The following is a 16,187-nucleotide window of genomic DNA, read 5'->3' as shown; positions in this document are numbered from 1 at the left end:
TCAGCAGGCCGACGACTGCGGCAGGGGCATGGCGCGTTCGTTCTTGCGCCCTCCGTTCATGTGGGCGTAGGGCTGCGTGTCGTCGAAGGCCGGCCGCAGCATGACTGCCGCTGCGGGCCCGTTGACGGCCACCTGTCCTGAGTGCTTGTCCAGGGCCTGGCCCGGGGAGCAGGGGGACGAGGGGGAGGGGGAGGGGGCCTGGGCCTGGGCCTGGGCCGAGGCCGAGGCGGCGGGGGGCCTGGGGCCTAACGTGGGGCCTGCAGCGGGGGCTGTGGACCCGGGGGACGACGATGAAGGGGGTGTCTGTTGGCAGGGGGGTGTCTGCTGGGCCTGGGCCTGTTGCTGCTGCTGCTGCTGCTGCTGCTGTTGCTGCTGCTGCTGCTGCTGTTGTGACTGTGTGGACGATGTGGGGGCAGAGATTGGGGGGCGGCTGGATGCGGCGGGGTCCAGGGGGACGTTCTCCATGTTCTCCACCTCCATGTCTAGTTCCTCGGTGTCTGGAGGCTTATTCTCCTCGCTGAAGAAGAAGCTCATCTCCCTGAAGGGCGGCTCCAGCTCCTCCTTGATGCTGTTGATGATCTCCAGAAACGACGGACGCATCTTGGGGTTGTACTGCCAGCACATCCGCATCAGCTCAAACCTGGAGGACGCACACACACACACACACACACACACACACACACACACACACACACACACACACACACACACACACACACACACACACACACACACACACACACACACACACACACATACACACACACATACACACACACATACACACACACACACACACACACACACGCAGGCAAGCCCACAGACACACACACACACACACACACACACACACACACACAGTTAGATAACATCAACGACGAGGCCCTTGTGGTCGTCCTTTCAAAAGGACAAACAGTAGCCAGTTCAATTTGAATGCCAATATTTAACTAACTCGGCCATTTTTAGAAGCTGAACGCAAACGTTCATGTTTTTCATGACTTGTTTTGAAGGCCAAGGGGGGGAGGAGGAGGAGGGGGGGGGGTTGTTTATCAAGCAGTTATCTGATGTTGTGGTGTCAGTTCCTCCTCCGGTCAACAGATGGCGCTGTACTCCACAATTAGAGCCTGACCACAACCCAGGGATGTCACAAACAACTCACCAACCACTCCGGGGGAAACCTATGATTTGTAGCTGTTGTTACCTTAGAGGAGGACGACTGCAATACTTGACTCTGAGTGAAACTTACTACGTGACGACCTGTGAGTTATTCTCACAGCAACGAGAAGCACTATGTACTGTCGACAGAGCTTAAGAGTAAGCCCTCCACCTAAACAACGACAACGACAACGACGACAACAACAACAACAACAACAACAGAGGCATCAGCCGCGGTGGCAATGATAGGATGGTTTGGGGCCGCGGTGCATTCCAGCTCACCACACCTTTAATTATACACAAACAAGCTAAGAATACCCCAGGAGACGCAACGCTGCTGTAACCAAACACCTTGGGGCTCTCGCCCTGCCAGCTCCTCTCTAACTAAGCTGCCCCGGTGTGGGCTCGCTGCCTGGGCTGGGACCAGAGGAGAGACAGCCAGACAGCCACCCACCCACCCACCCACCCACCCACCCACCCACCCATCCATCCATCCATCCAACCCACTACAGAGGGATAGGACGGTGGTCAGGAAGAGCCACCGGCACCAGACTCTCTGTCTCTGTCTCTGTCTCTCTCTCTCTCTCAGTAGTTCATAGTAAGAGAGGGCCTCTCCCCCCCTCCCTCCCTCCCTCCCTTCCTCCACCCACCCTCACTGTGTGTTAATGCAAGTGAGATACTCTATAGAGAGGAATGCAGGCAGAATGTGTGTGTGTGTGTGTGTGTGTGTGTGGCTCCAGTAGGACTAGATGTACGCAGGCCTGTAGGCTGCTGGACTAACCTGTCAAGCACTGCGCTGCATTCTTATTAGGTCAGTTGCCTGTACTGTGTGTGTGTGTGTGTGTGTGTGTGTGTGTGTGTGCATGTGTGCATGTGTGCATGTGTGTGTGTGTGTGTGTGTGTGTGTGTGTGCGTGTGTGTGCGTGTGTGCGTGAGTGCATGTGTGTGTATATGTGTGCGTGTGTGCGTGTGTGTGCGTGAGTGTATGTGTGTGTATATGTGTGCGTGCCTGCATGCTATTTCAGATTAAATTGGATCGATATGTTTTGTCTGTGTCATCAGACATTCTTCATCTAATGAAATACAAATCCAATTCAGTACAGAAATGTTGTACGTTCACAATGTCGCGGGGGTAATTTGGCGGCAATATAAAACACTGTTTATAAATCAGAAATACTGCGAAGGGATCTGAAAATCAATGTGCCTTTTGACTCACAGGACCTATAGTGTATATCACGATCTGTATGCTATGCTATGCTAGTGGAAACGATCTGTATGCTATGCTATGCTAGTGGAAACGATCTGTATGCTATGCTATGCTAGTGGAAACGATCTGTATGCTATGCTATGCTAGTGGAAACGATCTGTATGCTATGCTATGCTAGTGGAAACGATCTGTATGCTAGCCATGCTAGTGGAAACAAATGGAAAATACAGTTTTATTTCAGAAACATGCTAACAGTGAGGCCTCCCTGACTGCGGAGCTTCTCTGTGCTGTGAGTAAAGGGCATGGTGTCTCTCTCTCTCTCTCTCTCTCTCTCCCCCTGTCTTTGTCTCTCTCTCTCTCTGTCTCCCTCTCCCTCCCTCCCTCCCTCCCTCCCCCCTGCCTGCACCGCCTCACCAAACGGCAGGATTCAATTTTTGCAGCACTTGACACTGCAGCCCTCAGGAATTCTCCACTGGCTCATTAAAAGGTATTGGGAGGCAGCAGCAGCAGTCTTTAGCACATGCTCAGTGTCAGGGAGAACACACACACACACACACACACACACACACACAGAAGACCACAAACGCGAGTACACACACGCACGCACACGCAAACAGCACGCACACACATGCACATGCTCACACACGCGCACACACACACACACACACACACACACACACACACACACACACACACACACGAACACTCTGTACCCCGCAACCATAGAAACCAGAGCTGCTGGTTCATATCCAAAACATGTCTTAAAGGTGAGGTCAACTGTGACCAAACATGTCTTAAAGGTGAGGTCAACCGTGACCAAACAAACAGCACATATCAAAACATCAGAGAAAGAGAAAAGAAAATGCCTTCCCTCCCTCCTCCCTCCTCCCTCCCTTCCTTCCTTGGATCAGTATTGCCAGGGAGAACGGCGGAGAGAGGAATCCCACCACCGCCACCTACAGGCCGCACGCTGAACAGGAGCCTACCGCTGGCTCTCACCGTTAGGGATCATCCTGTTCTAGAATCATCTAGGCTGTGACAGCCTTCCACTGAGACAGCTAGTGGGGGGGCGTACGCAGCCAGACCCAGGCAGGGCAGATGGCCCGACTCGCCCTGGGAACACGCCACACAGACACACCATCAGCAGGGCTGACGGTGCTCCTTACTGTACGTGGCCGAGAGGCACGGCTGTCTGCGCCGCCTGACAGATTGGATGTCGGAAACGTTGTCGTAACGCCTTGCCCTGACGAACGCACGTGCGCTAGGGAACGCAGCGCTGTCTGACTGAACGTCCTGCAATGTAGTGTGCGTGTGTGTGTGTGTGTGTCAGGCAGGTTGTGTGTGTGTGTGTGTCAGGCAGGTTGTGTGTGTGTCAGGCAGGCTGTGTGTGTGTGTGTCAGGTATGCTGTGTGTGTGTGTGTGTGTCTGTGTGTGTCAGGCAGGCTGTGTGTGTGTCAGGTAGGCAGGCAGGTATGCTGTGTGTGTGTATGTCAGGTATGCTGTGTGTGTGTGTGTGTGTATGTCAGGTATGCAGTGTGTGTGTGTGTGTGTGTGTGTGTGTGTGTCAGGCAGGCTGGGTGTGTGTGTATGTCAGGTATGCAGTGTGTGTGTGTGTGTCAGGCAGGCTGGGTGTGTGTGTGTAGTGTCGAGGTGCTCCTCACCCTGGCCCAAGGTCCTCTCCTCTCCACTATGGGAATGCTAGTCATCCCTTCTATTGTCGTCCTCCCCCCCCCCCGCTCCCTCCCCTCCCTATGTCACAGCAGCACAAACACTAACGTTACAGTAATGCCCGCCACCTATGATGTCACTGGTCTTTATTTAAAAATGTGGCGTAAGTGATGATAGCAGTCAGTCAGTCAGTCAGGCAGTCAGTCAGTCAGGCAGTCAGTCAGTCAGCCAGTCAGTCAGTCAGGCAGTCAGGCTTCCACTTGGCTCAATATAACCCCCACAGCGTCAGTGGGCCCGGCTTTCGCCATTCTAAATACAACAACACTATCAGGGCTAGGACATTAGAGGGGGTGGGGGGGGGGGGCTTCTTACGCACGAGGGGAAATAAAGACCGTCCAATTACGTGTCAGATGTTGGCTTCTGACCTTGAAGGTTTAGACTGAAATGGAACATGGCCTTCAATGGACAATACCCTCAATGACAGTGGGGTTATTGGAGAGTGTGTGTGTGTGTGTGTGTGTGTGAGGGGGGTGATGAAGACGTTGACTCACAGCATGTCAGGGCAGTTGTCCGGCTTGTCCAGGAGTCCTCCCTCCATGACGAAGCGCAGCACCTGCTCGTTGGACATGCCCTGGTAGGGCTGCTCTGCCAGGGTGGCGATCTCCCACAGGACCACCCCAAACGACCTGCAGGGCCACAGGGAAATGTTACACACACACACACACACACACGCAACACACACACACGCACGCACGCACACCTAGCCCCAAACACGCACACTCTCAAATCTCTGCGACACAGTCAGGCACGCACACTCTCGCGCACACACACACACGCACACGCACACGCACACGCACACACACACACACACACACACACACGCACACGCACTCTCGCGCACACACACACACACACATACCCCCCCTCAGGGGGTCAACTCACACAAAAACACTCCTCAAAACATCTTGGATCTAATTAGCGCGAGCAGCAGTGTCTCCAGAGCCCACCAAAACAAATAAAAAGTGCTTTGTTAAATGAAGTAGAGAGAGGAGAGAGAGAGAAAATGGTCACCCCCACGGCCCCGTTAATGGCAGAGCCGGGGCGGTTCTCACGTCGAGCCGGGTTTAATCTCGCACTTCAAAGAGGCAGATACGGGGGGCAGCGGAGGGCCGCGGGGGGGGTGACGTGACTGACGGTGGGGCGGTGTACTGTCGTGGGCTCTTACTGGCAGAGGCCTGTAATTGAACAACATCTGGACGACTACAAAAGCAAACAGTGGAGCCCGGGGGACATCTCTCCCTCGTACAGGAACCCGAATTAAGGGGAGAGTTAACGTGGGTCCCGGTCTTAAACACCGGGGGAAGGTTTCAGAGGAGAAGAACCCCCCTCGGAGACCAGAGCGGCCTCTTATCACTGATCGTGGGATTAGAAATGGAGTCAGGATACACAGAGTGGCGGAGGTGGAGGAATGTGGTGTGGTGACTCCAGTATCAGCTTGAGTTGTTACTGGAAGAGGTGCTAGTTGAGATGCAGGGGGCTAGGGGGAGATTCTCACAGGGAGGGAGGGAGGGAGGGAGAGAGAGAGAGAGAGAGAGAGAGAGGGAGAGAGAAAGAGAGAGAGGGAGAGAGAGAGAGAGAGAGGGAGAGAGAGAGATAGAAGGAGAGAGAGGGAGAGAGAGAGAGAGACAGAGAGAGAGAGAGAGAGAGAGAGAAAGAGGCAGAGAGAGATAGAAGGAGAGATAGAAGGAGAGAGAGAGACAGAGAGAGAGAGAGAGAGAGAAAGAGGCAGAGAGAGATAGAAGGAGAGATAGAAGGAGAGAGAGAGGGAGAGAGAGAGAGAGAGAGAGAGAGAGAGAGGGAGAGAGAGGGAGAGACAGAGAGAGAGAGAGAGAGAGGGAGAGAGAGGGAGAGAAGCAGGGAAGGGCAGTGGGTAGAAAACATGGGAGGAAATATGCAAGAGCAAGTTTTCTAGCTAATATAAACTCTAATGAGGCTTACTTGCCAGCCCTACTTTAAACACGCACAGAAGCTGAGCGGAGGCTTTTCCCTGCCGTTCCCACTGACTACACAACCACCAACATGGCTGAGCCCACGGAGGGCCGGGCATTACCGCCTCTGCCAGGCTAGCTGGCACGGGCAACCATCTTGCTTTTATCCATCCACGCCGTTCAGATCGACACTACACAGCGCGTGGAGGGAGACCGGACCTGCCTATGGACCTGTGTTCCTCCGCTGAGCTGATCTGTTATGGAGGGGATTAGGGAGAGACGCACTGGCAGACGGACAGACCCTGCAGGCCAGCGGAGGTCTGACAGCCTGAGGGAGGGAGGGAGGGGCGGCGGTTAGTTACCAGACGTCAGAGTTTGTGGTGAACACGCCGTCTTTGAGGGACTCGGGGGACATCCAGCGTACTGGCAGCAGGCCCTTGCCTCCTTTGCGGTAGTAGTCTGTCTCATAGATGTCCCTCGTCATGCCAAAATCTACACACACACACGCACGCGCACAGACACACACACACACACACACACACACACACACACACACACACACAAAGACACACACACAAAGACACACACACACACACACACACACACACAGAAGAGAAGGGAAGAGAGACAATGGATTGAAACGCTGTTAATCTTTTGGGACTAAATCAGAACGTCCTATTTAAAAGACATCCTCCTGAAAGGTGAAAAAGGCTTTCAAGTGTTCTATCTATGCTTGCCATGCTAGCGGAAATTAATGGAAAACACAAGAGTTTTATTTCAGGGATATTTCAGCGCCACCATTCTGACATGGTATCCTCTGTACCTCCTATTTTAACAGTGTAGTCCTCAGCCACCATGCAGTTCCTGGCGGCCAGGTCTCTGTGGACAAACTTGTTGGCGTTGAGGTAGGACATGCCGTCAGCGATCTCCCCCGCCATCTGGATCATCTTCTTCAGGGGGGGCAGGGACAGGCCGGACGACTGCGCCTGGGGAGGAGGAGGAGGAGGTTAGACCTGTAGGGGGGGGGGGGGGGGGTGGTGGTTCCAAACCAATCACCTACTTCGTTGTATTACCTTCCCTTTTGCCATTGTAGATTAGGCCTTAAGGCCATAAAAAGATTTGTGGAGCACCTGGCCTTCAGGTAGACTACTACAGGATCTCCTACGGGGAGATCTCCTATTGGAATGGGGCCCGTGAGGAGCAGAGGCTGAAGAGGACATAGCGTGTCTGTAGGAGAGGGCTGACAGGATTGGGGTGTGTGTCTGTAGGAGAGGGCTGACAGGATTGGGGTGTGTGTCCGTTACCTCTTTCGAGCGGAGGGAGCGCAGGTGGCTCTTCAGGTCCCCGCGGGTCATCAGCTCCATGATCACCAAGGTCGGCTGGCCCTGGGAGACCACGCCCAGCAGACGCACCTGCACCAATCACAATGTCAGCAAAACAAATATTAGGGCCTACACCCACGCAGTCTGGCATCTCATTGGTCGACTCAACGGTACACAGCCATCAGATCTGACAGCGGCCTCCGTGTTTGATCAACAGGCCAACGGCATCCAACGTCTGTAGACGAGGGGTCGGCTTAGTGAGGTGGCGGGTGTGTGTGTGTGTGTGTGTGTGTGGAGGCGCGGTTGCCGTGGTAGCGTACCACGTGGTGGCAGTTGAACTCCTTCATGACGGAGGCCTCGTTGAGGAACTCGATGCGCTCCCTCATGCTGGCCGACTCGTTGACGGTCTTGATGGCCACGCGCGTCTCCGCCTCGTCCTTGACCACGCCCTTGGCCTGGCCCTCGTACACCATGCCGAAGGAGCCCTGGCCCAGCTCCCGGTTCATCACGATCTTCTCCCGGGCCACCTCCCACTCATCAGGCACGTACACTGGGGACACAGGGCCAGGTCAGCGTGACCACGTCACAAACGCAGGGGTGCCAAGAGGACGCACGCACACTCTCAAATCTCAATGCGACACAGTCAGGCACACACACTCTCGCGCACACACATACACAGGAAGGGAAGAGAGACAATAGATTGAAACTTGGATGGATTGAATGTTGTTAATCTTTTGGGGCCACACACACACACACACACACACACACACACACACACACACACACACACACACACACACACACACACACACACACACACACAGGCGTACAGGCGTACAGGCGTACAGATGCATACAGATACGTCACATGCATGCCTGAATGGCCACACAAACAACATGTCTTTAGCAGGTCAGATCCTCAAACAAAGGGCACTTACTCTCCGCAGCGCTGAAGTACTCAGGGTTGACTGAGGCGTACAGGACGCCGTTCCCCAGCCTGTCACTGTTTCTGTGGAAACAAAAGACAGCCTGCTGCTTAGTGCTGCTTAGGACACGGACCTGCGCCTTCAATAAAGACAGCCTGCTGCTTAGTGCTGCTTAGGACACGGACCTGCGCCTTCAATAAAGACAGCCTGCTGCTTAGTGCTGCTTAGGACACGGACCTGCGCCTTCAATAAAGACAGCCTGCTGCTTAGTGCTGCTTAGGACACGGCCCTGCGCATTTAATAGTGAACAAATGGAAAACAATTACTCTGTTTTTCCTTTGACATGCTAAGCTAATGAAAACTCACCTCAGACTACCCAGAGAAAAAAAAAAAAAAGAGCCCTGTAATTTCTCAACAAGCCCTGAAGGCCCGGCATTAAAAGCGTGAAAAAAACCTTTTCATTGCGGCAACGCTATTAAACATCTTGAGTGAAAACATACACCTCTGCTCTCCTCACACCCGGGCTAAAAATACCCACCAAGGATTTCGCTTTTTTTTTTTTTTTCTTTCAGGAGTTCAGCGAGAAGTTGTCTTTCGCCTTATCATCCCTCCCCTCCCCCACCCCCCAACACCCACCCCCCACACCTACCCCCACCCACCCCCCACACCTACCTACCCACCCCCATACCCACCCACCAACCAACCAACCCATCCACCCACCCACCCCCATACCCACCCACCAACCAACCAACCCACCCACCCGCACACACACCTTTTTCTGTTCACCACGATGAAGGTGGTCACCAGGAGGCAGATGATGAGCACCACCACGATGGGCACGAAGATCATGATGTAAAGGAAGTTCTCGTAGCCTGCTGGATCGCAACCAGAATGAAAGGGGTTCAGCGCCCGTCCCCGAGGGGGGTTTAAGGCGTGCTAACTGTTGTTTTTGTCTGTGTTGTTGTTTGTGTGCATAGAGAACAACATAATTTCCCCATGAGGCATCATAAAAGTAAAAAAAACATATTGTATTGTACTGTTTATGACTATCATTAAAAGGAAAAGACACATTTATATTAATAAACACAATAACAACAAACAGACAGAAGGAACACAACACAATAAATGTAGGACATTGTTTCACTGTGTGTGTGTGTGTGTGTGTGTGTGTATGTCTGTCTGTATATGTGTGTGTGTGTGTGTCTTACGTTCGGGCTGGACCACGTAGAAGGCCACTGGTTCGGTCCAGGAGCCGTTGCCAGCCAATGAGGTTGCGCGAACCCGAGCTGAGTAGTTCCCTGGGCCCAGGTTACTGAGCCGCGCGCCCTTCTGCTCCCGGTACAGCTGGCGCGACACACACTCGTGCTTCTCTGACTGGAAACACACACACACACGCACGCACGCACAGACACACGCACACACACACACACACACACAAACACAGACACACACACACAGACACACACACAGACACACACACACAGACACACACACAGACACACGCACTTAGCCTACTTCTCACATAGCATTGCTATAGGCTCTGACAGTTAGCGCCAAAGGGAGCTATGATGCTAATGAGGACAGGCGCGCTGCAATGCACAGAACGGAAACGAGGAACGGCGTCCGATCCGTCCCGTGCATTACAGCGCCGCCCCCCGCCAGCCTCCCCTGGCGCGCTCACGCCCCGTCTCCTACCTCGGTGCCCAGCCGGAACTTGATCTCGTACATGAGGGTGAGGCCGTTGGGGCTGCCGGGTTCAGGCCAGCGAAGGAACACGGCATCCTCCTGGCCCTCCCAGCTCACCGGGCCCGGGATGTCATCCGCCTTCTCTGGAGGAGGAAAAACACAGGGACCAGGATGCTAAGGACTAGTGGTGTTTAAAAAGGCCCAAGGCAGCCAAGTTTTGCTTCTTGGCCAGATGTAGCTAGGAGCAATTGTCAATAAAACGTGCGGAGAGGTTGTTCCGACGCAAAACCTGTAAAGGGGGTTCAGAGGGTTATATTTGACTTGTTATATTTGGGGCGGGATCTTTCCAACCAGGCTAGGGAACATACGTCCTATAGGCGACCACATTCGAGAAGGAGAACGCATTTAAAAACGTATATATATATATATATATGAAAAACCAACCCTGTTCTCCCTCCCCGCTCTCCCTCCTCACTCCCTCACTCACTCACCCCCCCTCTCCCTCCTCACTCCCTCACTCACTCACCCCCCCTCTCCCTCCTCACTCCCTCACTCACTCACCCCCCCTCTCCCTCACTCACTCACCCCCCCTCTCCCTCACTCACTCCACCCCCCCTCTCCCTCACTCACTCCACCCCCCCTCTCCCTCACTCACGTGTGTGTACATATACATATGTGTGTGTGTATATATATATATGTGTATATATGTAACAGGAGACTCTGGGACTAACCTGCGGGTTTGGTCCTGGAGAAGACGAACTCGGCCGCGCTGCAGCGCTTCACCTGCTTGTTGCAGGCGTGGATGTCGATGCGGTAGACGGTGAAGGGCTGCAGGCCGTGGATCTGCAGCTCGCGCTCCGTCACGGCCTTCTCCAGGAACGGGTACTCCCGGTTCGCCAGCTCGGCGTCCGTGGCGTTGGCGCCGGCGTCCATGGTGTTGGAGGAGGAGGAGGAGGAGGAGGAGGAGGCGTTGGCGCCGTGGCCCGTAGCGCCGCCGCGGGAGAAGGTGGCGTTGGCGATGCCAAACAGGTCCCTGCGCCGGCGGTCCGGGGGTCTGGAGGAGAGGAGGGAGAGAAGAGGGGGGTGAGTGAGGGAGAGGGGGGGGGGTGAGTGAGGGAGGGGGGGGGGGGGGTGAGGAGGGAGTGAGTGAGTGTGGGAAGGGGGGTGAGTGAGTGAGGAGGGAGAGAGAGGGGGGTGAGGGGGTGAGGAGGGAGAGAGAGGGGGGGTGGGGGGGTGAGGAGGGAGAGAGAGGGGGGGTGGGGGGGTGAGGAGGGAGAGAGAGGGGGGGTGGGGGGGTGAGTGAGGGAGAGAGAGGGGGGTGGGGGGGTGAGTGAGGGAGAGAGAGGGGGTGTGGGGGGGTGAGTGAGGGAGAGAGAGGGGGTGTGGGGGGGTGAGTGAGGGAGAGAGGGGGTGAGTGAGTGAGGAGGGAGAGAGGGGGTGAGTGAGTGAGGAGTGAGAGAGGGGGGGGTGGGGGGGTGAGTGAGGGAGAGAGAGGAGAGAGGGGGGGAGTGAGGAGTGAGAGAGGGGGGGAGTGAGGAGTGAGAGAGGGGGGGAGTGAGGAGTGAGAGAGGGGGGGAGTGAGGAGTGAGAGAGGGGGGGTGTGAGTGAGGAGGGAGAACAGGGTTGGTTTTTCCCGGGGAAGTTGGACAACAGTCCCCTAAAAAGGGACAATAGTCCGGGTATATAGTCCCCAATAGTCCCCTGGTACAGCTTCCTACTGATCTGTTAGTCCTGTCCTCAGATGACCCACTGTGGCTCCGCGGTGGGAGGTGAGGAAAGAGACCCCAGGAGGGAGAGAGAGCCTTCCCCACCCCTGCACCCCCCTCCGGCTCTACAGCAGGGACCAGTTTCATCTTCATTCACAGCAGTCCAAACATCACCACACACAGCCCCTCCAGGCACTACTCCACACGTGGAGGGTCAGGTTGGTGCCTGTATGTTAGATCAGTGTGTGTGTGTGTGGGGGAGTGTGTGCGTGGTGCCAGGGTACCGACAGATGGTGGCGAAAAGGTTGCGTGTGTGTGTGCACACGTGTACATGTGCGTGAGTGAGAGTGAATGAGTTAGTGTGTGTGTCTGTGTACAGCAGAGGACCGGATCCACCCTCTCCCCCCTCCCTCCCTCCCTCCCTCCCTCCCTCCCTCCATCCCTTGCCCCACGCCTGCCAAACTCCAGCCTCATTGATCTCCACAGTCCAGCTTGAGGGGATCTTCCCTTTGTTTCATTACTATTCCAGATGGAATTCCTGTACATTTCCTGGCAGCGAGTCTTTCCAAACAACACTGACAAAGACAGAGAGAGAAAGAGGGAGTGTGTGTGTGCGTGTGTGTGTGTGTGTGTGTGTGTGTGTGTGTGTGTGTGTGTGTGTGTGTGTGTGAGAGACTGGAGGGGAGCCGCCGCGGCAGACTGGTAATTATTTCCTTTTCTTTCAATCTCTTTCCTCCCTCCCTCTCTCCCTTTCTCCCTCCCTCCCTCTCACCCTCCCTGTCTCCAATGCTCTCTAAATCCTGAAGTTTCTCACTAGTTCAGGACCTGAGGGTGGGTCTCTCTCTCTCCCTCTCCAGCGGAGCTGTGGCTGATGCAGCGCTGGCCGGGGGACAGACAGGCATCCGTCTCACTGAGCAGCCTCTGACAGCTCCCTGGCCCAGACACGCTTTCCCTCGGCAGCCAGACGATGACAGAACAAGCAGACCAGAAACAGACCCGGCCGTAACCTCCGCCGCAGAACAATGGAGAGAGGAGGCGCTCACGCCAGTTCGGTTTTCCCCGAGATCTACGGCTCCCTCGGCGTTCCCTTAGCAGGAGCGGAAAAGCCCGGTGGATGTTCCTGCCTCCGCGGGCGCACGGGGAAGATCCATTTCTCCACAGACACCTGTTCATATAGCCACAGCCGGGCTAGAGTTACCGACCAGATCCAACGTCAACTCACCGGATCCTTACCGTGTGAAACACGGACCCAAAGCAAACCCCATCACACTGACACACACTGATACACACACACACACACACACACCACACACACACGTCGAACCCTTGAATAAAGACCTGTGAACACGACTGTGTTGTGTGTGTGTGAGAGAGCAAATTCCCATAGCCTCTCCCTTCACTGTAGAGAGAGAGAGAGAGAGAGAGAGATAGGCCTAACCCGATACAGATGTCACTCCTCCTTTCTCTGGCAGCCAGCTCCTCTTGTGCTACGGTGCTGTACTGTCCATGACGTCCAAGACGTGGTGATTTATCACCCGAGCCTGTGCTCCTTCACATCAGCTCAGAGAGAACCAGTGGCAGCCTGGGGTCTGGGCTCCCCCCCCTACAGCCGTAAGTCACACAGAGAAGGTTGTCCTAACCACTACAGAGCACTTTCAACACCTTCTTTCTTACCTGCGACGGAGGTTTATGTTCCAGAGAGCCTTCCCAGTAACTAGGCCACACGGTACGTTTTGAGCGCTCGCCCGGCCCATCTGCTACAGTACTTTTACCTGACTTATTTTTTATTTTTAAACTTTCGTTCCGTCCGTAACCTCCACCACCACCGAGGGAACTCACTCGACTCTTTGATTTTAGCGACCGCATTCCTATCAAAGCAAACCGGCAAAACCCAAAACTGAATATAGCCAATAGCCTCGGCGAAATAAAACAAAATACCCTCTAAAACTTTAATTCTCATAAACTGCCCCCACACGGAGTGGGGTGAATATAAACCTAGCCTAGGGGGGGCTGGTGGAGGAAGACCGTGTTTGATACCGTTCCTCATTCCGTTCCATGCATTTATAATGAGCCTGTCCTCCGATTCCTACCTCCACCAGCCTCCACTGAAACCTCGGTAATGAATACATGAATGAATGAATACTGAATTGGTCAGTAAACTAATATGAGTGTCAGGTAAGTCTCACCTGGGGGTGAAGATGGAGTTGTGGAGAAAGTTCTCAAAGACTTTGCGGTAGGATGCGTCTGCGGCCTCAGCCTCCAGGTCTCCTACGGACTTGGGACAGGGACAGCAGGGACCCTTATCCCCCCCGCCCGTGTCTGGCTTGGTGGGCTTGGTGTCCTCCTCCACGTCAGTCACCCCCGTGGCTGCTATTCGGATGGGGATCTTCAACTCTGGGGGGGGGGGGGGACAATAGATGGGAGAGGGACTGTCAGTGTCACTGCGGACTTGATATTTCTACATATCTTCTCATACAGTACACTACTACTGCTAATAGTGAAGCGCAGCAGAAATACCAACATCAAAGAAAAAATAATGACTCTCCATGTTTTCCTATTTACTGCATTTGGAGTAATTAGCTCATGAGCCGTTGACCATAACTTGGAACATGGGATGGGAGAAAGGAAGACATTCATTTTCCCCTCGAAGGCGGTGTACGCACCGCGTTAATAATAGTGACTGACCTTTGGAGCAGTAGTTATGCTGGTAGAGCTCCCGGTCCTCGGCCTGCTGTTGCCAGCGTACCAGGTAGTAGGTGTGGTTGCCGTTGGGGGAGATGGGGGGGGACCACCGGACCACCAGGTTGGTGGAGGAGTTGGAGTAGGCCCTCACGTCCAGGGGCATGGAGGGCTCTGCAGGACGGGAGGAGAAGGCCGGATGAGGACACAGAAGACAGATTCTTAACTCACCAACTGCCAAATAATTCCGGAACACTCACCACCTAGAGTGCCAAGTGTTTTATGTGGTATTTACCTAGCAACCTAGCAGCAATACTTTGATTGGCTACAAAATGAAGCGAATAAAGTCACCTTTGGCACTCTAGAATGTTGACAATTCAGGCGACTTTATTCACACTTGGCACTAAATTTGTTACGGTGACTGTTGACTATTGTCAATTGATTTTAGTAGTAGCTGAAAATGTGTGTGTGTGTGTGTGTGTGTGTGTGTGTGTGTGTGTGTGTTTTCACATCACTCTACCTGAGGGGCTGGTGCGTATGTAGACCACCTCGCTCTTGGCTCCCATGATGTGTTTGTCCTCCACCACCAGAGTGATGGCCTTGACAAAGATGGCGTACTGGGTCCAGGGTTTTAGTGGGGACAGGAGGACGCCGGGGTCAGAGTCCTTGTCCTGGGGAAGGTCCACGTCCACCATGTTCCAGCTGTTGGACCCACAGCCGTCCTGACCGTCAAACTCTGTGATGTTCTGGTACAGACTGGAATACACAACACAAGGCTGGGGTTTAGTCATGAGATTATCAGACCTGGCTCCCAAATACATATCAAACACTTGAACCATATTCCAGTACACTAGTGTCACTGTGCCAGGCAAACTAAATCAAGTGCACATCAAGTATTTGACTGACACAGATGAGTCGGCTCAGTAGCACAATAAGGAGTGAAAGGGTCACAAAAGAAGAGAGATGTTTCAGTAAGGTAACGTACGCCTCCTTGTAGTAGAGGATGAAGCTGATGAGGTCTCTGTAATCTGGGGGCCGGTAACGTTGCCAGGTCAGCTTTATCCTGTTGCTCATGGTGCTGTTGGACTTGAACTTCAGGATATCACTCCCGCCTGGGGAGAATCACAATCACACACATACTTAGAGTTCCACTTCCTGTTTCTCTTGGTGCTTCAGAGCATCTTTGGTCCGCAACAACGACCAACCCCCTGTTACAACGCACCAGCGGCAACAGCCCGGGCAACAATGTGAAAATCTGATGTCTTTTAATGTTTCTTTTGGTCTTTAATGGTTTTCTTTGGTCTTTGATTTATTTGTGATGTTCTAACAACATTAGAGGGAATTATGATAAAGGCTGTTAAAGGCTGTTTTTGCGCAGCAGGCCTAATATATGTTCACTGCAATTAAGGGAGATATAATCATGTCATCAAATGATGTCCTCACAGCTGGCACGGTCCCCGTTATGCCGGAACTCTTCTTCCAGAAACTTCCCCGTGATTTCGGTCTTCAGCCACATGGTCTGGATCTCCGACATGCAGAGTTTGGGGTTGAAGCGGAAGAAGAGTTTGCCGGTCTTGATGGTCAGGTTGTGTTGGGTCCAGTCCCACAGGTACTGGAGGTGCTGGTTGTCCAACGCATGAAAGGCATACGTGCTAGAGGAGAGAGAGGGAGAGAGAGAGAGAGAGAGAGAGGGATGGAGGGAGTGAGAGAGGAGCATGATATTGACTACAAGAGCACAGGGTCAACGTATGATATGACAACAAGGGGATATCTGGTGGTCAACTGAAATACTGCAGGATGTACCTGCCCTAGTATTATAACCTGCGTCCAGATACTCTGGAACAGTGTCCC

At 53.8% G+C, this 16,187-nt stretch overlaps 1 protein-coding gene across 1 annotated transcript in view; it reads right to left on the bottom strand.

The window, feature by feature from the left end:
- The window catches only part of igf1rb (insulin-like growth factor 1b receptor), a gene marked incomplete at its 3' end in the record, with an annotated part of 67,688 nt that continues 51,501 nt past the window's right edge, over window positions 1–16,187 (bottom strand). Inside the window, exons 4-19 of the mRNA XM_083690830.1 lie at window positions 15,780–15,988; window positions 15,322–15,448; window positions 14,857–15,092; window positions 14,343–14,510; window positions 13,844–14,051; window positions 10,683–11,005; window positions 9,961–10,094; window positions 9,474–9,639; window positions 9,038–9,137; window positions 8,278–8,348; window positions 7,661–7,890; window positions 7,323–7,430; window positions 6,842–7,004; window positions 6,381–6,510; window positions 4,582–4,716; window positions 1–640 (exon numbers count right to left, since the gene is read on the bottom strand). Coding sequence (XP_083546956.1) covers window positions 1–640; window positions 4,582–4,716; window positions 6,381–6,510; window positions 6,842–7,004; window positions 7,323–7,430; window positions 7,661–7,890; window positions 8,278–8,348; window positions 9,038–9,137; window positions 9,474–9,639; window positions 9,961–10,094; window positions 10,683–11,005; window positions 13,844–14,051; window positions 14,343–14,510; window positions 14,857–15,092; window positions 15,322–15,448; window positions 15,780–15,988 — 3,148 coding nt within the window. The remainder of the gene's footprint in view (window positions 641–4,581; window positions 4,717–6,380; window positions 6,511–6,841; window positions 7,005–7,322; window positions 7,431–7,660; window positions 7,891–8,277; window positions 8,349–9,037; window positions 9,138–9,473; window positions 9,640–9,960; window positions 10,095–10,682; window positions 11,006–13,843; window positions 14,052–14,342; window positions 14,511–14,856; window positions 15,093–15,321; window positions 15,449–15,779; window positions 15,989–16,187) is intronic.

This window comes from Argentina silus (genome assembly GCF_951799395.1).
Source record: "Argentina silus genome assembly, chromosome: 19".
Lineage (NCBI taxonomy): Eukaryota > Metazoa > Chordata > Actinopteri > Argentiniformes > Argentinidae > Argentina > Argentina silus.
The sequence above is the reverse complement of the archived record's forward strand: the minus strand, read 5'-3'. Positions and strand labels throughout refer to the sequence as shown.